Source organism: Rattus norvegicus, chromosome 7 (genome assembly GCF_036323735.1).
Source record: "Rattus norvegicus strain BN/NHsdMcwi chromosome 7, GRCr8, whole genome shotgun sequence".
Lineage (NCBI taxonomy): Eukaryota > Metazoa > Chordata > Mammalia > Rodentia > Muridae > Rattus > Rattus norvegicus.
Genome location: NC_086025.1, coordinates 15033657 through 15050866, shown reverse-complemented (window position 1 = coordinate 15050866; position 17210 = coordinate 15033657). Strand labels below are relative to the sequence as shown.

General features: G+C 48.8%; 1 protein-coding gene and 1 long non-coding RNA gene across 12 annotated transcripts in view; one reads left to right on the top strand and one right to left on the bottom strand.

Annotated features, from left to right (window-relative positions):
• The window catches only part of Adamts10 (ADAM metallopeptidase with thrombospondin type 1 motif, 10), a 29942-nt gene extending 12934 nt beyond the window's left edge, over positions 1 to 17008 (bottom strand). For 4 of the 8 annotated variants that reach the window (XR_005486613.2, XM_039079031.2, XM_063263434.1 and 1 more), the window contains exons 1-11: positions 16876 to 17008; positions 11441 to 11627; positions 10915 to 11261; positions 9657 to 9813; positions 8127 to 8344; positions 3780 to 3863; positions 3531 to 3676; positions 2988 to 3031; positions 2751 to 2856; positions 2514 to 2660; positions 2231 to 2372 (exon numbers count right to left, since the gene is read on the bottom strand). Coding sequence is in view for 7 of the 8 variants with exons in the window: in XM_039079031.2 (XP_038934959.1) it covers positions 2231 to 2372; positions 2514 to 2660; positions 2751 to 2856; positions 2988 to 3031; positions 3531 to 3676; positions 3780 to 3863; positions 8127 to 8344; positions 9657 to 9813; positions 10915 to 11261; positions 11441 to 11528 (1479 nt within the window). In the remaining variant the exon portion in view is untranslated. Of the gene's footprint in view, positions 1 to 2230; positions 2373 to 2513; positions 2661 to 2750; positions 2857 to 2987; positions 3032 to 3530; positions 3677 to 3779; positions 3864 to 8126; positions 8345 to 9656; positions 9814 to 10914; positions 11262 to 11440; positions 11628 to 16875 lie in introns of those variants that run through there. The other 4 variants (XM_039079032.2, NM_001271445.1, XM_017594822.2 and 1 more) reach the window with 4 other exon arrangements.
• A 3-nt stretch (positions 17009 to 17011) lies between these two features.
• Positions 17012 to 17210, top strand: part of LOC102549242 (uncharacterized) — a 34601-nt gene continuing 34402 nt past the window's right edge. For all 4 annotated transcript variants that reach the window (XR_010053580.1, XR_010053579.1, XR_355287.5 and 1 more), the window contains exon 1: positions 17012 to 17145. This is a non-coding gene — a long non-coding RNA (uncharacterized LOC102549242). The remainder of the gene's footprint in view (positions 17146 to 17210) is intronic.

Genomic DNA, 17210 nt, shown 5'->3' with positions numbered 1-17210 from the left:
TCTATGTATACGAACACACATGCACACAAACACATAACTAATACAAATAAATCTAAAAGAGACTGGGCGATAGAGACAAACAGATAGCTAAGCTGGCAAGACAGCTTAGTAGGTAAAACCACCCTGATGACGTGAATCCGATCCTTGGAACCTATGGCAGGAGATCTGACTCCCAAAGGCAATTCTTTGGCTTCCACATGTATGTATGCCTTCCATATAATGTATAAAAGAAAATTTTCAACGCTGAAGCAAAATGTTGACTTAAAGTACAAAGTACAACAGTTTGTGTTCTTACAATTGTAGCACGCTTGCACACATGTAGATACACACACACACACACACACACACGTGCACTACCCTCCTGAAGCCCCATCTGTTCATCTATTGCTTAGGGTACTGTTTATTGGAAGTTTAAATGAGATTATGTATACCACATGCTTGGTTCATAGGAAATAGGAAATTCTCAGTAAGCATCAGCTACTATCATCCTTGTTAAGTTCCAAGACACAGAAGACATTCACAGGTGGGCCCAGAATTCCTTAGAAGGTGCTGGGGTGACGAGCAAAATTAAAGTTGGGGTGGGACAAGAGTAAAAATGTCTGGCAGTGCACAGTGGCACAGATGGCTGATCCCAGAAAGTGGATCTCTGTGAGGATGAGGCCAGCCTGGCCTACATAGCAAATTCCAGGACAGCTGAGACCCTGTCTTAAAAAAGAAATAAAGTAAATATGTCAAAATACTGCTTGCTTCAGGGTTTTCTTGGTGAGAGGAAGTGAGGAGCAGTTTGATGGTCATCTGGCCTCTTTTGCACCAATCTTGGGAATAGCTATGTAAATGCAGAGGCTTCCCGTGGAGAGTGTGGAAGATTGGAGCTGGGCTAGGCTCACTAGGATAAGGCCGAAGTGGATCAGAGTGTGATTAAGGAAATGATGGAGCTGGGCAGAGGAGGGGCTAACTGGCTGAACTGTCACCAACATAGGAAGCCAGCAGATCTTCAGCTTCCAGGGATGGGGAGGGAAAGCTGGGAGTGGGGTCCTCTGCATACCAACTCACTTCTTTTTCTTCTGGTGCATCACATACCTCTTTCTGCCTCATTCCCTTGAGACATGGTCTCTCACTGCACGAAGTGCTAGGAAGTCCCAGTAGCCTGTCTACCCCACCACGGCACTTAGGGGTACTAGGGATTCATGTGGGTGCTTGAATTTTGAACTCAGACACTTGTGTTTATGTAGCAAGTGCTCTTACACACTGAGTTCTCTTTCCAGTTACTTAGCTCCTATTTTTGAGATGGACTCTCATTGCATATAGCACTGGCAGGCCTGGAATTTGTTACGTTACAAAGTCAGAGGAGCAGACTGACTTCAGAATCACAGAGGTCCACGCTGCCTCCTGAGTGCTGGGATTAAAGGTGTGAGCCTCCCCACCAACTCCAACACACAAACCCTTGCCCTAGCTTATTTACTAATGCCAAGATGAAACTTTGCGTCTGAGCCTCAGGGAAGGTAAGGGAGTTGGTCAGAGTCCCTGGAAGGTTCTCTCCAGTTCATGGCAAGTAAAGTAGTAGCCCCATTTCTAGGGAAACCATTTCACCAGGAATCTGCATACGTTGCTCATAATTAACTAGTTGAAGGTCTTAGAACCCACATATTGTTGCAGCCCACAAGTGGCCTTTAGGGGGCACTTAATCAAGCCCTCAAATTAGTTGTCCAGACATATAAGCCATCCTACTGTGTGTGTGTGTGCAAGTGTGTGCAAATATGTGAATACAGGCACTTGAACGTGCATGGCACACAGGCACGTTAAGGCCCGAGGTCAACCTCGGCTGTTGTTCCTTCTCTGAAAATGACCAAGTGGGCTGGCCAGCCAGTGAGCCAGCCCCAGGAATCTACAGACCCCTGCTCCAAAGCCTGGTTTGTACACACTCACCACCACGTCAAGGTTATATATGGTTCTGTCAGTCATACCTTAGGCTTGCAAAGCGAACCCCTTCCTGACTGAGTCTCTTCCCCAAGCTCAAAACTATGTTCTTATTCTCAATCTTTGTTGGCTTGCTTGGCATGATATTCCACATGCTTTGGTCCTCCTGCATCCCTACAGGAACCAGGGAGTTCATTTCATCCCATTTCCTGCTGTCCTGTCCCTCTGCTTCCCCTGGAGGGTGTCCAGTGAAACTTCCCACCCTTGGGTCACCTCCCCTTCCCAGGAAGGAAAGCAGGAAGGCTCTCTCTACCCCGTATTTACACTGACGCGATTTGACTCCATGCTGGAATCGGCACTGCTCATCAGCATCATAGGCCTGGCCAGGAGCCACCGTTGGGTACACGAAGTCCTGTCTGGGAGGCCGGTTGTTCAAGCAAAGCCCCAGGCCTGAGCTGTGATTAGAAGAAAAAAGCTGTCATGCCAAGGGGCCCCAAGGCCATGACCTCAGGGTTATACCAGCTAGGTATGGCAATGGACTCAGCTTTCCCAACATGTCTGTGCCCCACCTAGTGGGTCATGGGGCCCATGCTCACTCCAGAAAGCTGGTGATGTAATCTCGACTGCATGATGACCACACGAATGGATTAGTCTTCATGGTGATATGGGCAGCCATGAGCTTTGCAGGGTCCTGACCTCGAGCCCCGCAGCCGTTTCCCACACCATCGTGGTTCATGCCGAATCTGAGGAGAGAGGTATCAGCTCTGCCAGGCACTAAGGGAACCCAACCCAGATTCTCTTATCCTCCCCTATCTTGTGTCCCCTGGCCTCACGTGTGCCCGATCTCGTGGGCAATGGTGAAAGCTGTGGCCAGGCCAATATCTTCATTGATGCTGCAGCTCCTCTCACGCTCACACATTCCACCCACAGGGGCCAGGCCTGGGAAATGGGAATGTGGGGTGGGTCAAGGGACCTAAAGCCGTGCAGGCTAAGTTCTGTCCACCATGGGAGGTCTCACCCCAGGATCAAGGCCACCCTCTGTGGTGCCTGCACCCAACAGGACTCAGTACCTAGAGTGCCGCAGGGTTTGTTCTTGTAGATGCAGATGTCATAGCTGTGGAAACAGATGGCAGTGAGTTGGCTGGGTGGCCTCCTTGGCTGATGCCAGAGGCCTCAGTTTTGGCGTAGCTGACAAGAACAGGTGGGAGTGTGTGTGTGTTTGCGTGTAAGTGTGCACCTGTGTGAATGACAAGGTCTTTTGTAGCCTTGGATGAACTCGACCTCTTGACCTTCCTACTTCCTTCATTGCTGAGTTGAAAATAACTTGACTGGCTCTGAGGATTGAGTCTTGCCTAAGCCTTATGCTGTGCCCCGACTAGAACCAATTAGCCGGTCTTGAGGATGCTGACAATACATGATTAAGTGACTGAATGGAATTAATGGCTGCATGGTCAGGGCATTTTCAGGTTCTCAGCATTTTTTCTCCTTGGCTCCTTAAAGGTTCCTAACCCTTTCTATCTTCCACTGGCAATCGTTCCCCTTTCTTGGACTCTGATGATCCCTTCTCTACTTGCTCCATTGACCTCAGTCCTGGAGTCCTCCCTGCTCCTTACCGTGTGATGAGCACAGCTGTGTCATGGTTTGCCACACCGTTCTCTGGGATGGCGTTGCCATGGCCACTGTGGCTCACGATTGATTTCTGCCACTTACAGAAGCTGTCCAGTGACTTCCCAGCATGATGGGTGATCTCCAGGGTGGGCTGGGGATAAGAAGGTTGAGGTCATGGGTGCCCTGCCACTCTGAAGACATCAGGCAACAATGGTATGGACAGAGAAAGGGTGAGACACACCCCAGATCCCCACCTGGTCCTCTGTGAGCAGGATAAGGCGAGTGACGAGGATGTTGACGATGTTTCCCAGACTCGAGTCCTGGAAAAGTTTGGCAACCTGACCTCCAAGAAACAAGAGAGACAGAGTCTTAAGAGGAGCCCAGAACAGTGAAAGACAGAATAGTCATGACGGCTCAATTAGTAAGGGACTTGCCATGCAAGTGTGAGGACCTGAGTTCAATTACCCATTTAAAAACAAACCAAAAAAATAGGTGCAGGGCACATGCCCATCTGTGGTCCCAGCACAGGTGGAACCCTGGGGCCTCACTAGCCAGTCAGGTTAGTTGAATCTACAAGTTCCAGGTTCAGTGAGAGATCCTCTCTCAAAATGTAAGGTAGAGAACAATGAAGGAGGGGCTCATGAAACACCACTCCTAGCCGAGGAACTATTGCTAATTAATGATTTCTCGGGGGAGGGAGGGGCAGTTTTCTTCAGGGATGTGTCTCTGGTTGATGTCTTTCCCTAAGGCATTAGTTGGACTTAGTATGTTAAAGGAAAACAACAAAACCTGACCCTCCAAAAAATGATCTAGGTTTGGTGGCACAATTTTAAACCCAGCACTCAGGAGGCAGAGACAGAGATCCAGGTGAGCCAAGTCTATAGGCTGTATTCCAGGCCAGCTAAGGAGAGATACATAGGAGGACCCTGTCTCAAAAAGAAAAAACAAAGTACGTGAAATTAGATTGGGAGACATAGTAGGGGAAATATGTGTGGGGGAGTTGTGGGAGAAAAAGAGTAGAAGGTGGATATGATCAGAACACACCGTACACACACATGGAATTCTCAAGGAATAAATAAAAACTATACATATAAAAAGGTGGAGGAAGACGCCAGTGTCAACCTCTGCCTTTCACAGCTGCATGCATATGCTCCTCTGCCTCGAAACTAAAGAGCAAAAGCAGCGATCAGAGTTTTCTTGGGGCAACAACTGTGTGCTGGGTGCTAGGTAACCGTGCTGCCTTAGCAGTTTCTTTATTTTCCCTCATGCCTCAAAGATGAGAGTGCTGATGTCCAGATGGCAGGCAGGGCGCACGGCGGGTGGTGCCGTACATGAGGTTTCAGTCTTTATTGTTTGCCAGCACATCTCTCTCTGTCCCAACTGAGGTTTTCTCTACTTGTCCTCCAAATCTCCTTTTTGTCCTCTCCCTATCTGCCCATCGGTTGCATGAAGGATGTGTCCTTACTCCTCTGCCGTCTGAAGGTACCAATGTAAGCATCACTACCGAAAGGTGGAAGCAAGAGAGCCGGAGATGGCGGAGAAGCGGGCAGGTAGGAAGAGGAGTGGCCAAAGTATAAGTGGACCCAGGTGATGGAGAGCAGGCAGTGCAGGAATCTTGGGAGGCTTCCTTGGGCTATCCTTAACTTACTAGAAATCCCCAGGAAGCCTCGCAAGTTTTAGGAAACTTTGAAAGCCAGAAAAAAAAGATATGGGGCTGGGACAGAACACAGAGACGGTGCTATCAGACTGTGTGTGTCATTTATTAGTCTGCTCAACTTTGTCTTAAATGTTTAAAAAGTGTGTGTGTATATGTGTATATTTGCATGATCTTGAATGTGTGAATTTATAAGGCAACTTCTAGGAGTCAGTCTTCTCCTTCTGGCATGTGGAGCCAGAGAAGAGAACTCTGGTTATCATGCTTGCTGGCAAGCACTTTTACCCTGGGAGCCATCTTGCTGGCCTTTGTCTCCTTTTATTGCTTCAATGAAACAAGAATTCGTTCTTCAAACCCTGCTATATGGTGTGTGCTCTACCATTACCCTTCATCCTCTGTAGTAGGCAGCATTCTAGTTATTATAGATCCTGTTAACGGGGGAGGCACAGGGAGGAACAGAACCTCAATCAAGTTCCAGTACAGGAACCGAGTATAGACAGCATGACGATGTATCCCGGAACTCTGCACCCTTGGATTCAGCCAAGTACTGACTAAATATATCAGTCAATGGGCACACAGATAATACCAGCACTTGGGAGGGAGAGTTAGGAAGAAAAACAGTTCAAGGCTAGTCTCAGTTACATAAAGAATTGAGTCTGGACTTCATGAGACCCCGATGAAGGAGACAAAGGAGGAGAGAAAGGAGGAAAACAAACAAACAAAAAATCTCACAAAAATTTGCATGTTGGGGAGATGGCTCAATAAGTAAAATGCTTGCTGTATAAATACGAAAATCTGAGTTTGGGTTTCCAAACACACTTCTATAGTGGTAGTGCTAAGGGAACAAAGACAGGCAGCTTCCTGGAGCTCACCACTGGGCCAGCCAGTCTAGTCATTGGTGAGCCACAGGTTCAGTGAGAGAGACCTTGCCTTAAAAGATAAGATGCAGGGGCTGAAGGGACAGTTCAAGAGCTAATAGCATTGGCTGCTCTAGAGTATCTGATTCGATCCCCAACACCCACATGGCAGCCCCAAACACCAGTAACTCCCATTTCCAGGGGACGTGGTGCCCTCTTCTGGTCTCCAAGAGCCCTGCATGCACGAGGTATGCAGAAAGACATTGAGGCAAAACACTGACATATACAACATAATAACTGGAAAAAAAGAAAAGATGGGGAGTGACTGATGAAGACACCCAGTGTCAGCCTCTGGCCTTGACATGCATGTGCACATGAAAGTACACACACCTGCATACATATGAATACACGTATAGGCCACACGCACACAAAATTATATGTACTAAACACACACAGACTTTCTCCTGACTAATACTAATGCTGTCTAATAAAGTCCTCTAATACTGTCTAAAGCTGATTTAAAGTCTTTGGGAGGATGTGAAGAGGTTACGTGAAATTCTCTATCATCTACTGTGGGAGATAAACACCAGGAGACTGAGGCATTTATAAGGGTCTTGGAACCAACTGCTACTACAAAGGGCTGACTGTAGGTCTGAACGTGGAGCGATGAAGCTATCTGTTTCTTATTTTGTCTGAGCTGGGGTCTCACTATGTAGTCCTGGAACTCACACAGATCCTCCTGCTTTTACCTTTTAAGGGTGGGATTAAAGGTATGCACCACTGGGGCTGGGGATTTAGCTCAGTGGTAGAGCGCTTACCTAGGAAGCGCAAGGCCCTGGGTTCGGTCCCCAGCTCCGAAAAAAAGAACCAAAAAAAAAAAAAAAAAAAAAAAAAAAAAGGTATGCACCACTACCTCTGGCCAAGGAGGTTATCTGTATAAACGAGTAGGTAGGTGTTTATGTAGGTAGATATGCACATAGATGTGGGCCTGTGAAGGTGCATCGCTAACTGTAAGGAGTACCTGCAGGCTGTGTGTTCGAGTGTGTGCATGGGCATTGTATATTCTTGTGTATGGATATGTGTTGTAGACGGAAGTTAACAGCTAGCATCTTCCTCAGCTGCTCTCTACCTTGTTTTTCTGATAAGGTCTCTTGCTGAACCTGGAACTTGCTGAAAGGGCAAGGCCAGCCACCCAGCAAACCTGAAGGATCTGCCTATCTGTCTCCCCCTTTCAGGTGTTGGGATTACAAGCATGTACCACGATGCCCAGCATTCTTTTTTAAAACTCACTATTTTTTTTGTGTGTGTATGTGTGTGTGTGTGTGTGTGTGTGTGTTTGTGCACCTAAGCCATAGCATGAAGGGGGAAGTCAGAGGACAACTTGCAGAAGTCAGTTTTCTCCTTCTATGCTGTGAATCCTGGGGATTAATGAATTCAGATCCTCAGGCTTGCCAGCAGGTACTTTCATGTGCTGAAGCATCTCACTGGCCCACCTGCTTTGTTTGTTTGTTTGTTTGGTTGGTTTTTGTTTTTGAGACAGAGTTCCTTTCTGTAGCCTTGGATGTCCTGGAACTAGTTCTGTAGGCCATACTGGCCTCAAACTCAGAGCTCTGCCTGCCTCTACCTCCTGAGTGCTGGGATCAAAGGCATGTGCAGCAGTTCTCAACCTGTGGGTTGCCACCCTTTAGGGGGATCCCATCAGATATCTTGCATATCAGATATTTACATTATGATTCATGACTAGCAAAATTATAGTTGTGAAGTAGCAATGGAATAATTTTATGTTGGGGTCACTACTACATAAGGAACTGGATTAAAGGGTCACAGTATTAGGAAGGTTGGCTTAAGGGGACCGAGCTGCAAATTAGGCCCAGGCAAGCCACCTCCACTAGAGCATCTGTCCCTAGGCCTTTGGTACAAAGCTTCTGCCCATCGCTCGTGGCTTTATCAGATCTCTTCCCTTTTCCAGTTTATTGTTCTGGCCCCTGGTGGCAGATCAGCAGTGAGGGTGTGACAGCTCCTCCCTTGACATCCTAGAGGCTAGCTACAGGCCCTCAGGACTCCGTGCCTAGGAAGGGGGAGGCACTTACAATATTCATGATGGCCAACACATATTGCTCCACATCTCTCCGCCCATGGTAGGCCACCATCATCTTGTCGGCCACCACCAGGGTCTCCACATAGCGCTCTCGGCTGACTGATCGCTTCAGGCCCAGCTGGCCTCGCTCAGTTTCATTCCCCTGGGGCCTGGCAGGCGGTGGCTTCAGGGTGCGCAACCACCATGGACGACCCTTCCATGGTTTCTCATCTGGGGAACAAAGTAGAGGTACTGAACACCTATTGCTGGTGGATCCCAGAGCTGCCTGACAACTGCCATACAGAACTGCTGTGTGTCTGGTGACTCTTCTGCCCAATGTCTTGGTTGATGGCGTTTCTTCTTTGCAAGTATGTGGGTGATAAGTTTGTGTGCTTCGTATGGCTTTCCTATTCTTTCACTCCCTAAATGACCAACAGTCACTGGTTGTGTTGTGAACATGGTTGAATGAACTCACAGCGGTAAAAACCTAAGACAGTGCCCAAGCTCTTCAGCTGACTGCCTGTGTGTGTGAAGGCCAGAGGTTAACACTGGGCATCTTCCTTATATTGTTCTCAACCTTAGTTATGGAAGCAAGGTTTCACTTGAACCTGGAGCTAACTGATTCATCTAGTCTAGCTATCCAGCTTGCTCCGGGGATCACCTGTCTTCTTCTCCCTATCCCTGGGATTTTAGGTGGCCTGACATATTTGCCTGGATGCTGGGGATAGGAAGTATGCACTCTGGTTGGCCTTCATACTTATCTCCTCAGCCTGACTTTTTTTTTTTTTCTTTCTTTTTTTTTTCGGAGCTGGGGACCGAACCCAGGGCCTTGCGCTTGGTAGGTAAGCGCTCTACCACTGAGCTAAATCCCCAACCCTTTTTTTTTTTTTAACTTTTATTCTTCTCTCATATATTACATCTTGACCGAAGTTACCTCTTTCTCCATTCCTTCCACCCAAGGATATCCACCAAACATGGCCTAACAAGATACATACAATCAGACTGGGCATAAACCCTCCTATCAAGGCTGGACAAGGCAACCAAAATAGGAGAGGGGTCCCAACTGCATCAGCCTGTGTGTGTCTGTGTGTGTGTGTGTGTGTGTGTGTGTGTGTGTGTGTGTGCATGTTTTGCAGAACCTTCTACAACTCTGGTAGCACTCTTCTACTGAACTCTTAGCTCTGGTTGGCGTTTTTGGCTGCTATGACCATTCTACAGGTTAACTGTGTGATCTGGCAATAATTCTTGGTAAAGAATGGCTTCCTCCCTGAACACCCAACAGCTGCTAGACAGCTGTCCACAGCAATGATGGGTCACTCCACTGCCTTGCAGCACCATCCTCTTAGAATCTGTATCCTCTATAGCCCATGCCTGCAGGTGAATGGAGCTCTTGAATTCAATCACTGTTCTCTCACAGCAGTCTCACTCTCCATTATACAGTGTCCAGCTGACCTTTGGGGTGGGGAGACCTGGCTGCCTATCTCCGCCTCAAAGGAGTAATGTCATGTAACCTCCTTGCCCATCCCCAAAGGCACAGGAGTACCTCTCACTCCACAGGCTGTGTCCAGATGGGGGTGACGCAGAGAGGAACGCTTGTATACTACGTGGGGGCCACTCTCTTCTGGGCCACGGCGACCTTTGGGTCCACCTTGCAGGGGCTCAATCAGGTACTCTTCGTCATCTGCCACAATCAGGCCATGCTGGATGGGAGACAGAAAGCTCAGTTCAGGCTCTGGTATCCTGGACTCATCTCTATGACTTCGATTCTCCCTTTCCCTTTTCAGTACTAGGAATAAAAGCTAAGGCCTTCTGCATGCAATGTAAACACTCTACCACTGAACTCTTTTTTTTAGTTGTTTTTGTTTCACTGAGGTGGGGTCTTAAGTAGTTCAGGCTGGCCTGAAACTCACTACTCGTAGTTCAGTATGACTCAGAACTCCTGCTTTTCGCCTTCCAGGTGCTTGGGATTGTGGGCAAGCCTCGGCTCACATCTGGTTTATAGTCTGTCATGTGTGTGTACGTGTGCAGAGGTGTACAAGCCTGAGGACTTGTGCACAGGCCAGAGGAGGACATGGGAGCCCCTGTCACTCTCTGCTTTATCTCCTCCAGACTAGATTTCTCACTGAATCGGGGGTTTGCTGTATTCTGGTTAGACTGGCTGGCTATCCAGACCTCCAGAGTCTTTCTGTCACCACCTACCACCCAGTCCTTCAGTTACAGGTGTGCACAGGCTGGGACCTGAAGTCAATTCCTTGTGTATAAACTCTATTAACTGAGCCACCTCCCAGTCTCAGTCTTAAAAACAAAAACAAACAAACAAAAAAAAAAAAAAACAAAAAAATCGAGCATTTTAAGCTCAATTTCAGTATCTGCTTTCCTTCCTTCAATCCCTCCTAAACTTCTTAATTCCTAAAAAGGGTGTTCTTACTCCATTTATTTGTGTGTGGATGTGTATGGATGTGCATTTGCCATAGCGCATGTATAGAACCTAGAGGACAACTTGAGGAAGGCTAGACGGCAAGTGCCTTTATCCACGGAGCCATCTCATTGGCCCTACTGCTAGTGACTTTACTGTGCTATGCTTTTTGTCCACCTTCTTGAAACACATGTCCCTTTACTTTCAGCCTTACATAAGTCTATACATTTTCTTTTATGTACATCTTCTGCTTCTCAAAGGACTGACCAGCTCGAAAGACTTCTAAAACACCCTACTATGATTGTTACATTGTGCTGACCATGTGTTTTTCTTAACTTCCAGAAGGAAGTGGGCATATCCCTGCTTCCCAGAATCCTCAGCTCACCAGGCCCCCACAGGTGCTGATGGCCACATGGGAGCTACCAGCCTGGCCTTGCAAGTGGCCAGCGTAGAGGCAGTGGGCCCGGGCAGCCCTCTGCCAGGCTAGGCCTTCCCGTGTCCAGTATTCCACCGAGACGTGCCCTGCCAGGAGACGGGGGCTGCGGGTCAGGTTCAGCAGGAAGTGAGTGCTGGGTGCGGCCACCTTGTAGAATAGACGGGACTCAGCTGCAGCCCCTACACCCCGACGCTGCCTCCGGAGGGCAGGTGGTGAGAAGGCCAGCATTGCCCCGTTGTGGTCCACTCGAGTTGGGAAGGCAATCTCATAGCTCTCCAAACTGGACAGGAGCTCATCTATAGGAAAAAGGATAAGAAGAATCGCGTGGGTCCCTGCTGCCAAAGCCATCTAGGTCACCTAGTCAACCCACGAATTCCCCCAACCCTAGCCCACTGACTTCTCTCTTTTTCCGGGACCAATTGGTTTCCTTAGTTTCTTGTTCCCTTTGAATTGACACCATTGAATCATTTCCTACCTTGAGATCTGAAGGCATGCGTGACCTTGAATGTGAGGCCCAGCCCCAGGGCAAGGGCCCAGCGGAGGATCTGGCAGGCAGAAGCCATAGGGGCTACGTGTCCACATGTCTCTCCCCAGCCCCGGCTGCTGGCAGCCCCTACAGTGCTGCCTCCCCTGTTCACAGTCTGGGCAGCATCACTGGTCCCCTGGGAAGAAAGACTGAGTCAGGAGGGCCTTGATCCCACTGCCCATCGTAGCCAGTGCCAGGGCCCCTTGCTAGATTGAAAGGGGCGCTCTGCAAGCTCTCCATGACCGAGGCACTTCCGTCAGAAGATTTCGGAACGATTTTAGTATTTGTTCTTATCTTCCACCTCCTCCCTCTCATGTCCACACTCAGAAGGGACAGGGACGAGGACAAGAGGCCACCTTGTACATGATCTAGAATCACCTGGGAGATAGGCCTCTGAACGTGCCTGTCAGGGATAATACTAACTGGGTTCTGTTAGTGGGTACAAGGGATCCTGGACTGCACGAGGAAAGGAGCTACTGCCCGCAAGATGTGTTAGCAGGTAGAGATGCTTGCTACCAAGCCTGACGACCTGAGTTCAACCTCTAAGCCCACATAGCGATCAGGGAGAACTGCAAGTTGTCCTCTGATTTCACATTTGTGCTGTGGAACATGGTGAGTGTGCATGAGTGCGTACACACACTCACACACACACTCACACACACACAGGCATGCATGCACGCAAGCGCACGCACACGCACACACACACACACACACACACACACACACACACACACACACACACACGCACAGAGAAAACCAATAAATATAATTTTTTTAAAAGACAGAGGGAGGGAACTGGGCTTGAGTCTCTCCTTTCTCATAGTGGATATGTCCAGATGCTTCAAGGTGCTCTTGCCTACCTGATTTCTCTACCATAATGGACTGTACCCCTGGACTATGAGCTACAATAGGCCCTTTATCCCCTAAATTACTTTTGTCAGGGCATTTTGTCATACAAACAGGAAAATACCAAGACAAACAGTAGAGTGTTTCATGTTCAGAATAAGTTTCCTCCTCAGAGGGGACTAGAATTAATCATTCTAGATCACCCTTTGTATAGATGAGAGGTGATGAAAATGGACGCGGTTATAAAGCAAACTGTGGTAGAAATCAGATTCATTCAATGGCTAGTGAATGTCCTGGGCAGGGCTGGATTGAGAGTAGATGATCGTACTGCTCCCCACATGACAGCAGGTGCTGTCTTCTGTCCTCCTGAAGCTTTGCTCCTGGGACTGACAGACATGTCGATGTGGAGAAAAGAGGGTGTCTCAGATTGTGACATGTTCTCTAGAGAAACCAGCTGTTTGAAGGACAAAAAATAACCATCATGGGGGAACAGAGGGTGTACCAGGCTAGGGAACTGTGAAATCAGAGGTGGGGAAGGTGGACAGTGACCTACCTCAGGGAGTGAAAGCATTTGCTGTGGAAGCTTGCCTGACCAGCCTGAGCTTGCTCCCCAGATCCTGAAGGGAAAAAGAACTAACTCCTGAAAGGTGTCCTCTGCCCTCCACACACTAATCCATATCCTTTGATTTCCATAGGCACAGGATGGCACACAGGCACCCACATCTACACACATCCGTAACGAAACGGAAGAGAAACCTTGAAGATTCTGCAAAATCCAACACTACAATAACTGTAACTTAGAAAACAAAGTGAGCAAACTAACCAAACCCTAAAACCAAACCAAAAACTCTGGTCACTTTAAAGCTGGGGCAATGGTGAGGGATGATTTCCAGCCCATAATTAAAGTCGAGGCAGGCAGTAAGGTCTTCCAAGGCTTCCTTCAAGTTCTATCATCTTGGGGTCTAGGTATGGATCCCTGGTTACAGGTATCTCCCCCTTGACCTCCACTCCTCTGATTTTTTTCCTTTTTTTTTTTCCAGAAAAGGTCTGTCTGTACTGATCTGACTATCCTGGTACTCACTTTGTAGCCCAGGCTAGCCTTGAACTCAGATACAGCTGCCTCTACCTCCCTCCCTCGCGTGCTGGGATCAAACATCTCCACTGCCATGCCTGGCTTACAGGTACATTGTTACCTTCCTACATTGTGATTACATGTTCTCAGAGGCTTAACCTTCCTTCACCTTACATTCCTAGCCTTGCTCTTTAATTTTTAGAAAAATAACATTCCTTTATTTTGGGTATATGGAGGTCAGAGGACAACTTTTGAGAGCTGGCTCTCTCCTTCTCCCATGTGGAGCCAGAGGGCTGATCTCAAGTCTCCAGGCTTGGCAGCTCCTTTATCCACAGAGCCATCTTTATTCTGCTTCTGCTCTCAGATCCGTTCTCCTTCCTAACGTGAGTTAATCCTGCAGGCAGGCCTATTTCTCAGGCATCTGCCCCAGACCAGTCTGTTGGAGACACTACTTTGGGCTAACCACTCTGCCAAGCCCCTTCCCTGCCCTCTGGTCTCCACCCTCCACCTCCTCTTCTGTACAAATCCGAGCCCCCCCTTAATCACACAGTCTTGTTTTCATTGCATTCCAGCCAAGTCTGAGAGTCAATCCCCAAACAGGGCAGTTTGGCAGAAGGCAGAGAAGCCGGAATTTCTCCAAGATGCTAGCAGGGAAAGTCACATTCCCTACTTCTGCTTGGATCTCTCCAGTAACAGGCATCTCCCTCACAGATATTTTGGAGCTGCAGTTTTCTTTTTCAGCTAGACTGTGTGTCCTGGGTTGGGTGGTGGGTTCCTTTCTGCCCTCTTAGCCCCCACTTCTAGAGGACTCACTAGTTAGTATACTATTGAACGTATACGGATTCTTCTGACAGCTGGCACTGGGCAGGGGACAAAGCCAGAAGGGTTACAAAGGGAATGGGGCAGGCTGATCTTCTCACTGCCCTCCACCCGTAAACGAGGTTTGGTTTTGTTTCATTTGTTTGTTTGTATCTCACGTATCCCAGATTCACCTCGAACTTTTTGTGGAGCTAAAAACGTGAATTTCTGGTGTGCTTGCTCCCACCTTCCATGGGCTGAGGACAGTGTATGCCACCGTAACTAGTTCACAATCCTGGGGATCAAATTAGCTCTCCAAGCTGTGTCCCCAGCCTCCCTGAGAGGAGTTTTTGCAGTGCAGAGTTTGCTGAGTCTTCTGACCCCTTCCTCGGGCCTGGTAAAAATCCTCTTGACTTACGTCTTTTCTCAGTTCTTAACGTTCACATCTTCTACTCCCTCAAGGTCCTTTTCCTTCTTGCCTCTTTCCCATCACTCCTTCTGTGGAAACCTCAACTAAATCTGAAATTGACTCAGAAAACTGAGAGATGGCCCAGTAGTTAAGAATGATTAATGCTCTTACATAGGACTTGAGTTTTGCTCCCTCCCAGCACCCATATTAGGCAGTTTATGACCACTTAGGACTCTGGTTCTGGGAGATCTGATGCCCTCTTCTGGTCTCCATGGGCACCTACATAAACACGGTACACATAAACTCATGCCAACACATACAGGTATACATTTATATAAATATATATTTTAAATATATTTGAACCTTAGAAAGACTGATAACGATCACCTCCAGCCTTAAACATCTCACTTTCACTTAAGGTAGCAGTCTTCAGGCAACAGCAGGGGACCCAGCCTCCCAACCTCTGCCCTTTTTCTCACTCTAGTCCTAGCAGGGGTAGAACCAGATTGTGGTGCCTAACTCCTCCCACCCCCAAGTCAAGTCTCGAGTCCCCCCTCTCAATAACTGTACAGGATATGTAACGCTTCTGCCTCAGATGGAGCAATCAGAGATGGGGTACAAGGATTCTACTGCGTGACTGATGGGGGGCATCACCTGCCCACGATATAATAGCTACTGGTGGGAGTGGCACAGCTCTCAGAGATACCAAGATGAGGCTACAGGAGAGACCACAAACAAGTCAGTAGGTCTGGGGCAGATAAGGCCTATCTGAGGATGAGTTACAATTGAGAGGGGTATCATGTTTGGCTGGGCACAAGACCACAGAGAGGGATCTAATCTACACTATGGGTATCTATATCTATATATCTGTCTGTCTGTCTGTCTGGTCTCTCTCTCTCTCTCTCTCTCTCTCTCTCTCTGTGTGTGTGTGTGTGTTGTGTGTGTGTGTGTGTGTGTGTGTACCTAGGCTTGGCCCCTTTCCCCCAAGCCCCTCCTCTAGCAGGCTGGAGAGAGGCCACCAGCCTGGGGGAGGGGCAAGTGCTGGAGGAGGAAATGCCTCCCGGAAACTATGGCTCCATCCCATCCCTGGGATCCTACAGGGACCAGCACCCCACACCTAGACCTTTTTAGGTCAGGCTATGTGGGAAACCCTGCTAAAGAGGCAGAGGCTTCTCAGTGAGGGACAGAGCTTCTAGGGCCAGGTACAGGCAGCCATCAGCCTGTGGCAACAGGCTTCCTCCAGGCATTCCACATCTGGACTGGCTGCTGGGAGAACACAGACAAAAGGCCCAGCCAGAGAGGAGGCCTGAGAGGGAGGGGCTGGACTGGTCACCACCCCCATTACCACCAACCAGCTGTTAATTAAAGTGTGTCTTTCCCTAGTAAGGAGGCACCTTGCTTCAGAGTACTGTGGTCTAGATGACCAAGAGGGTAAGTGGCAGCCCAGCTCCACTCTCATGGGCAGACACACAAACACACAATCACACTCTATAGGGCAACCACACTTGAACTGCAGGAAGGCCTGGTTCACTAAACCCAAACACACACAACTACATACCGCCAGACCTATGTATACACAAACACATATTTCCACATGGACACCCAGACAACCCACAAACCCAGACAAACATGTACACCAGAGGTCTATGTGCACACAATTACACAGTCCAAAACAACCCACAGGCCTAGGGCCTCTACATGCTCATTTAACACAGAAGTCAACACACACACACATACACACACACACATACACACACACACACACGCACAAGTTTACACATTCATAGCAGGGGAGACCAACAAATCCTACAAACTCAGACACATATACATCCAGGCATTTCCACTAATAACACTCTAGAGAAATGCAAATATTCAGAGACAGACACACTTGGCATTAACATGCACAACAGGCACTTTTCTGAGTGCAAATGACAGTTTACCCTCACTTAGGCAAACACTCAACACAGCTCAACAATCTGCCCACCAGTCGCTCCCAGATGCTCAAAGCCACAAGGACACACAATCCACAGAAAAACAACCATTTGGATACTAGTTGACCCCGACCCCCCGCCCCAAATTTAAGCCAACCGAAACAGGCAGGCAATCTGTATCTGCACACTTAGGGACATTCCGCACCAACGCAACACACGCACAACGGGATCCGTCCAGCACATCTTGTCCTCAAGACACACAAAATCACTTGTAATCACTGCACTCCGGTGACTGCGCCGCCCAACTGGGTCCCCAGACCGCCGGTACCTGCGTGCCTGGAGCCTCCGGTCTGCCGTAGCCGCACAGACTCACCGCCCCGCGCACAGGAAGGGAGGGAGCGAGCGCGCGGTGGCGTGGCCGGGGGAGGGGGCGCGGGAAGGCACTCACTTCCTGAGCAGCCTGCCAAGGTTATAAAAAAAAACCCCAAACTCCGCCCGCCGCCGCGGCTGCTGCCGCCGCCGCCGCCCAGGGCCTCAGGTTGGACGCAAGCCAAAGACCCCGGAGCCCGGATTACCCCGCCTCGCGAAGGGCGCCCGTGTGGGTGGAGATGCTGGGGAGGAACTTGGGGTGGGGGTTGGGATGGGAGTTGGAGAAGGTTTGTG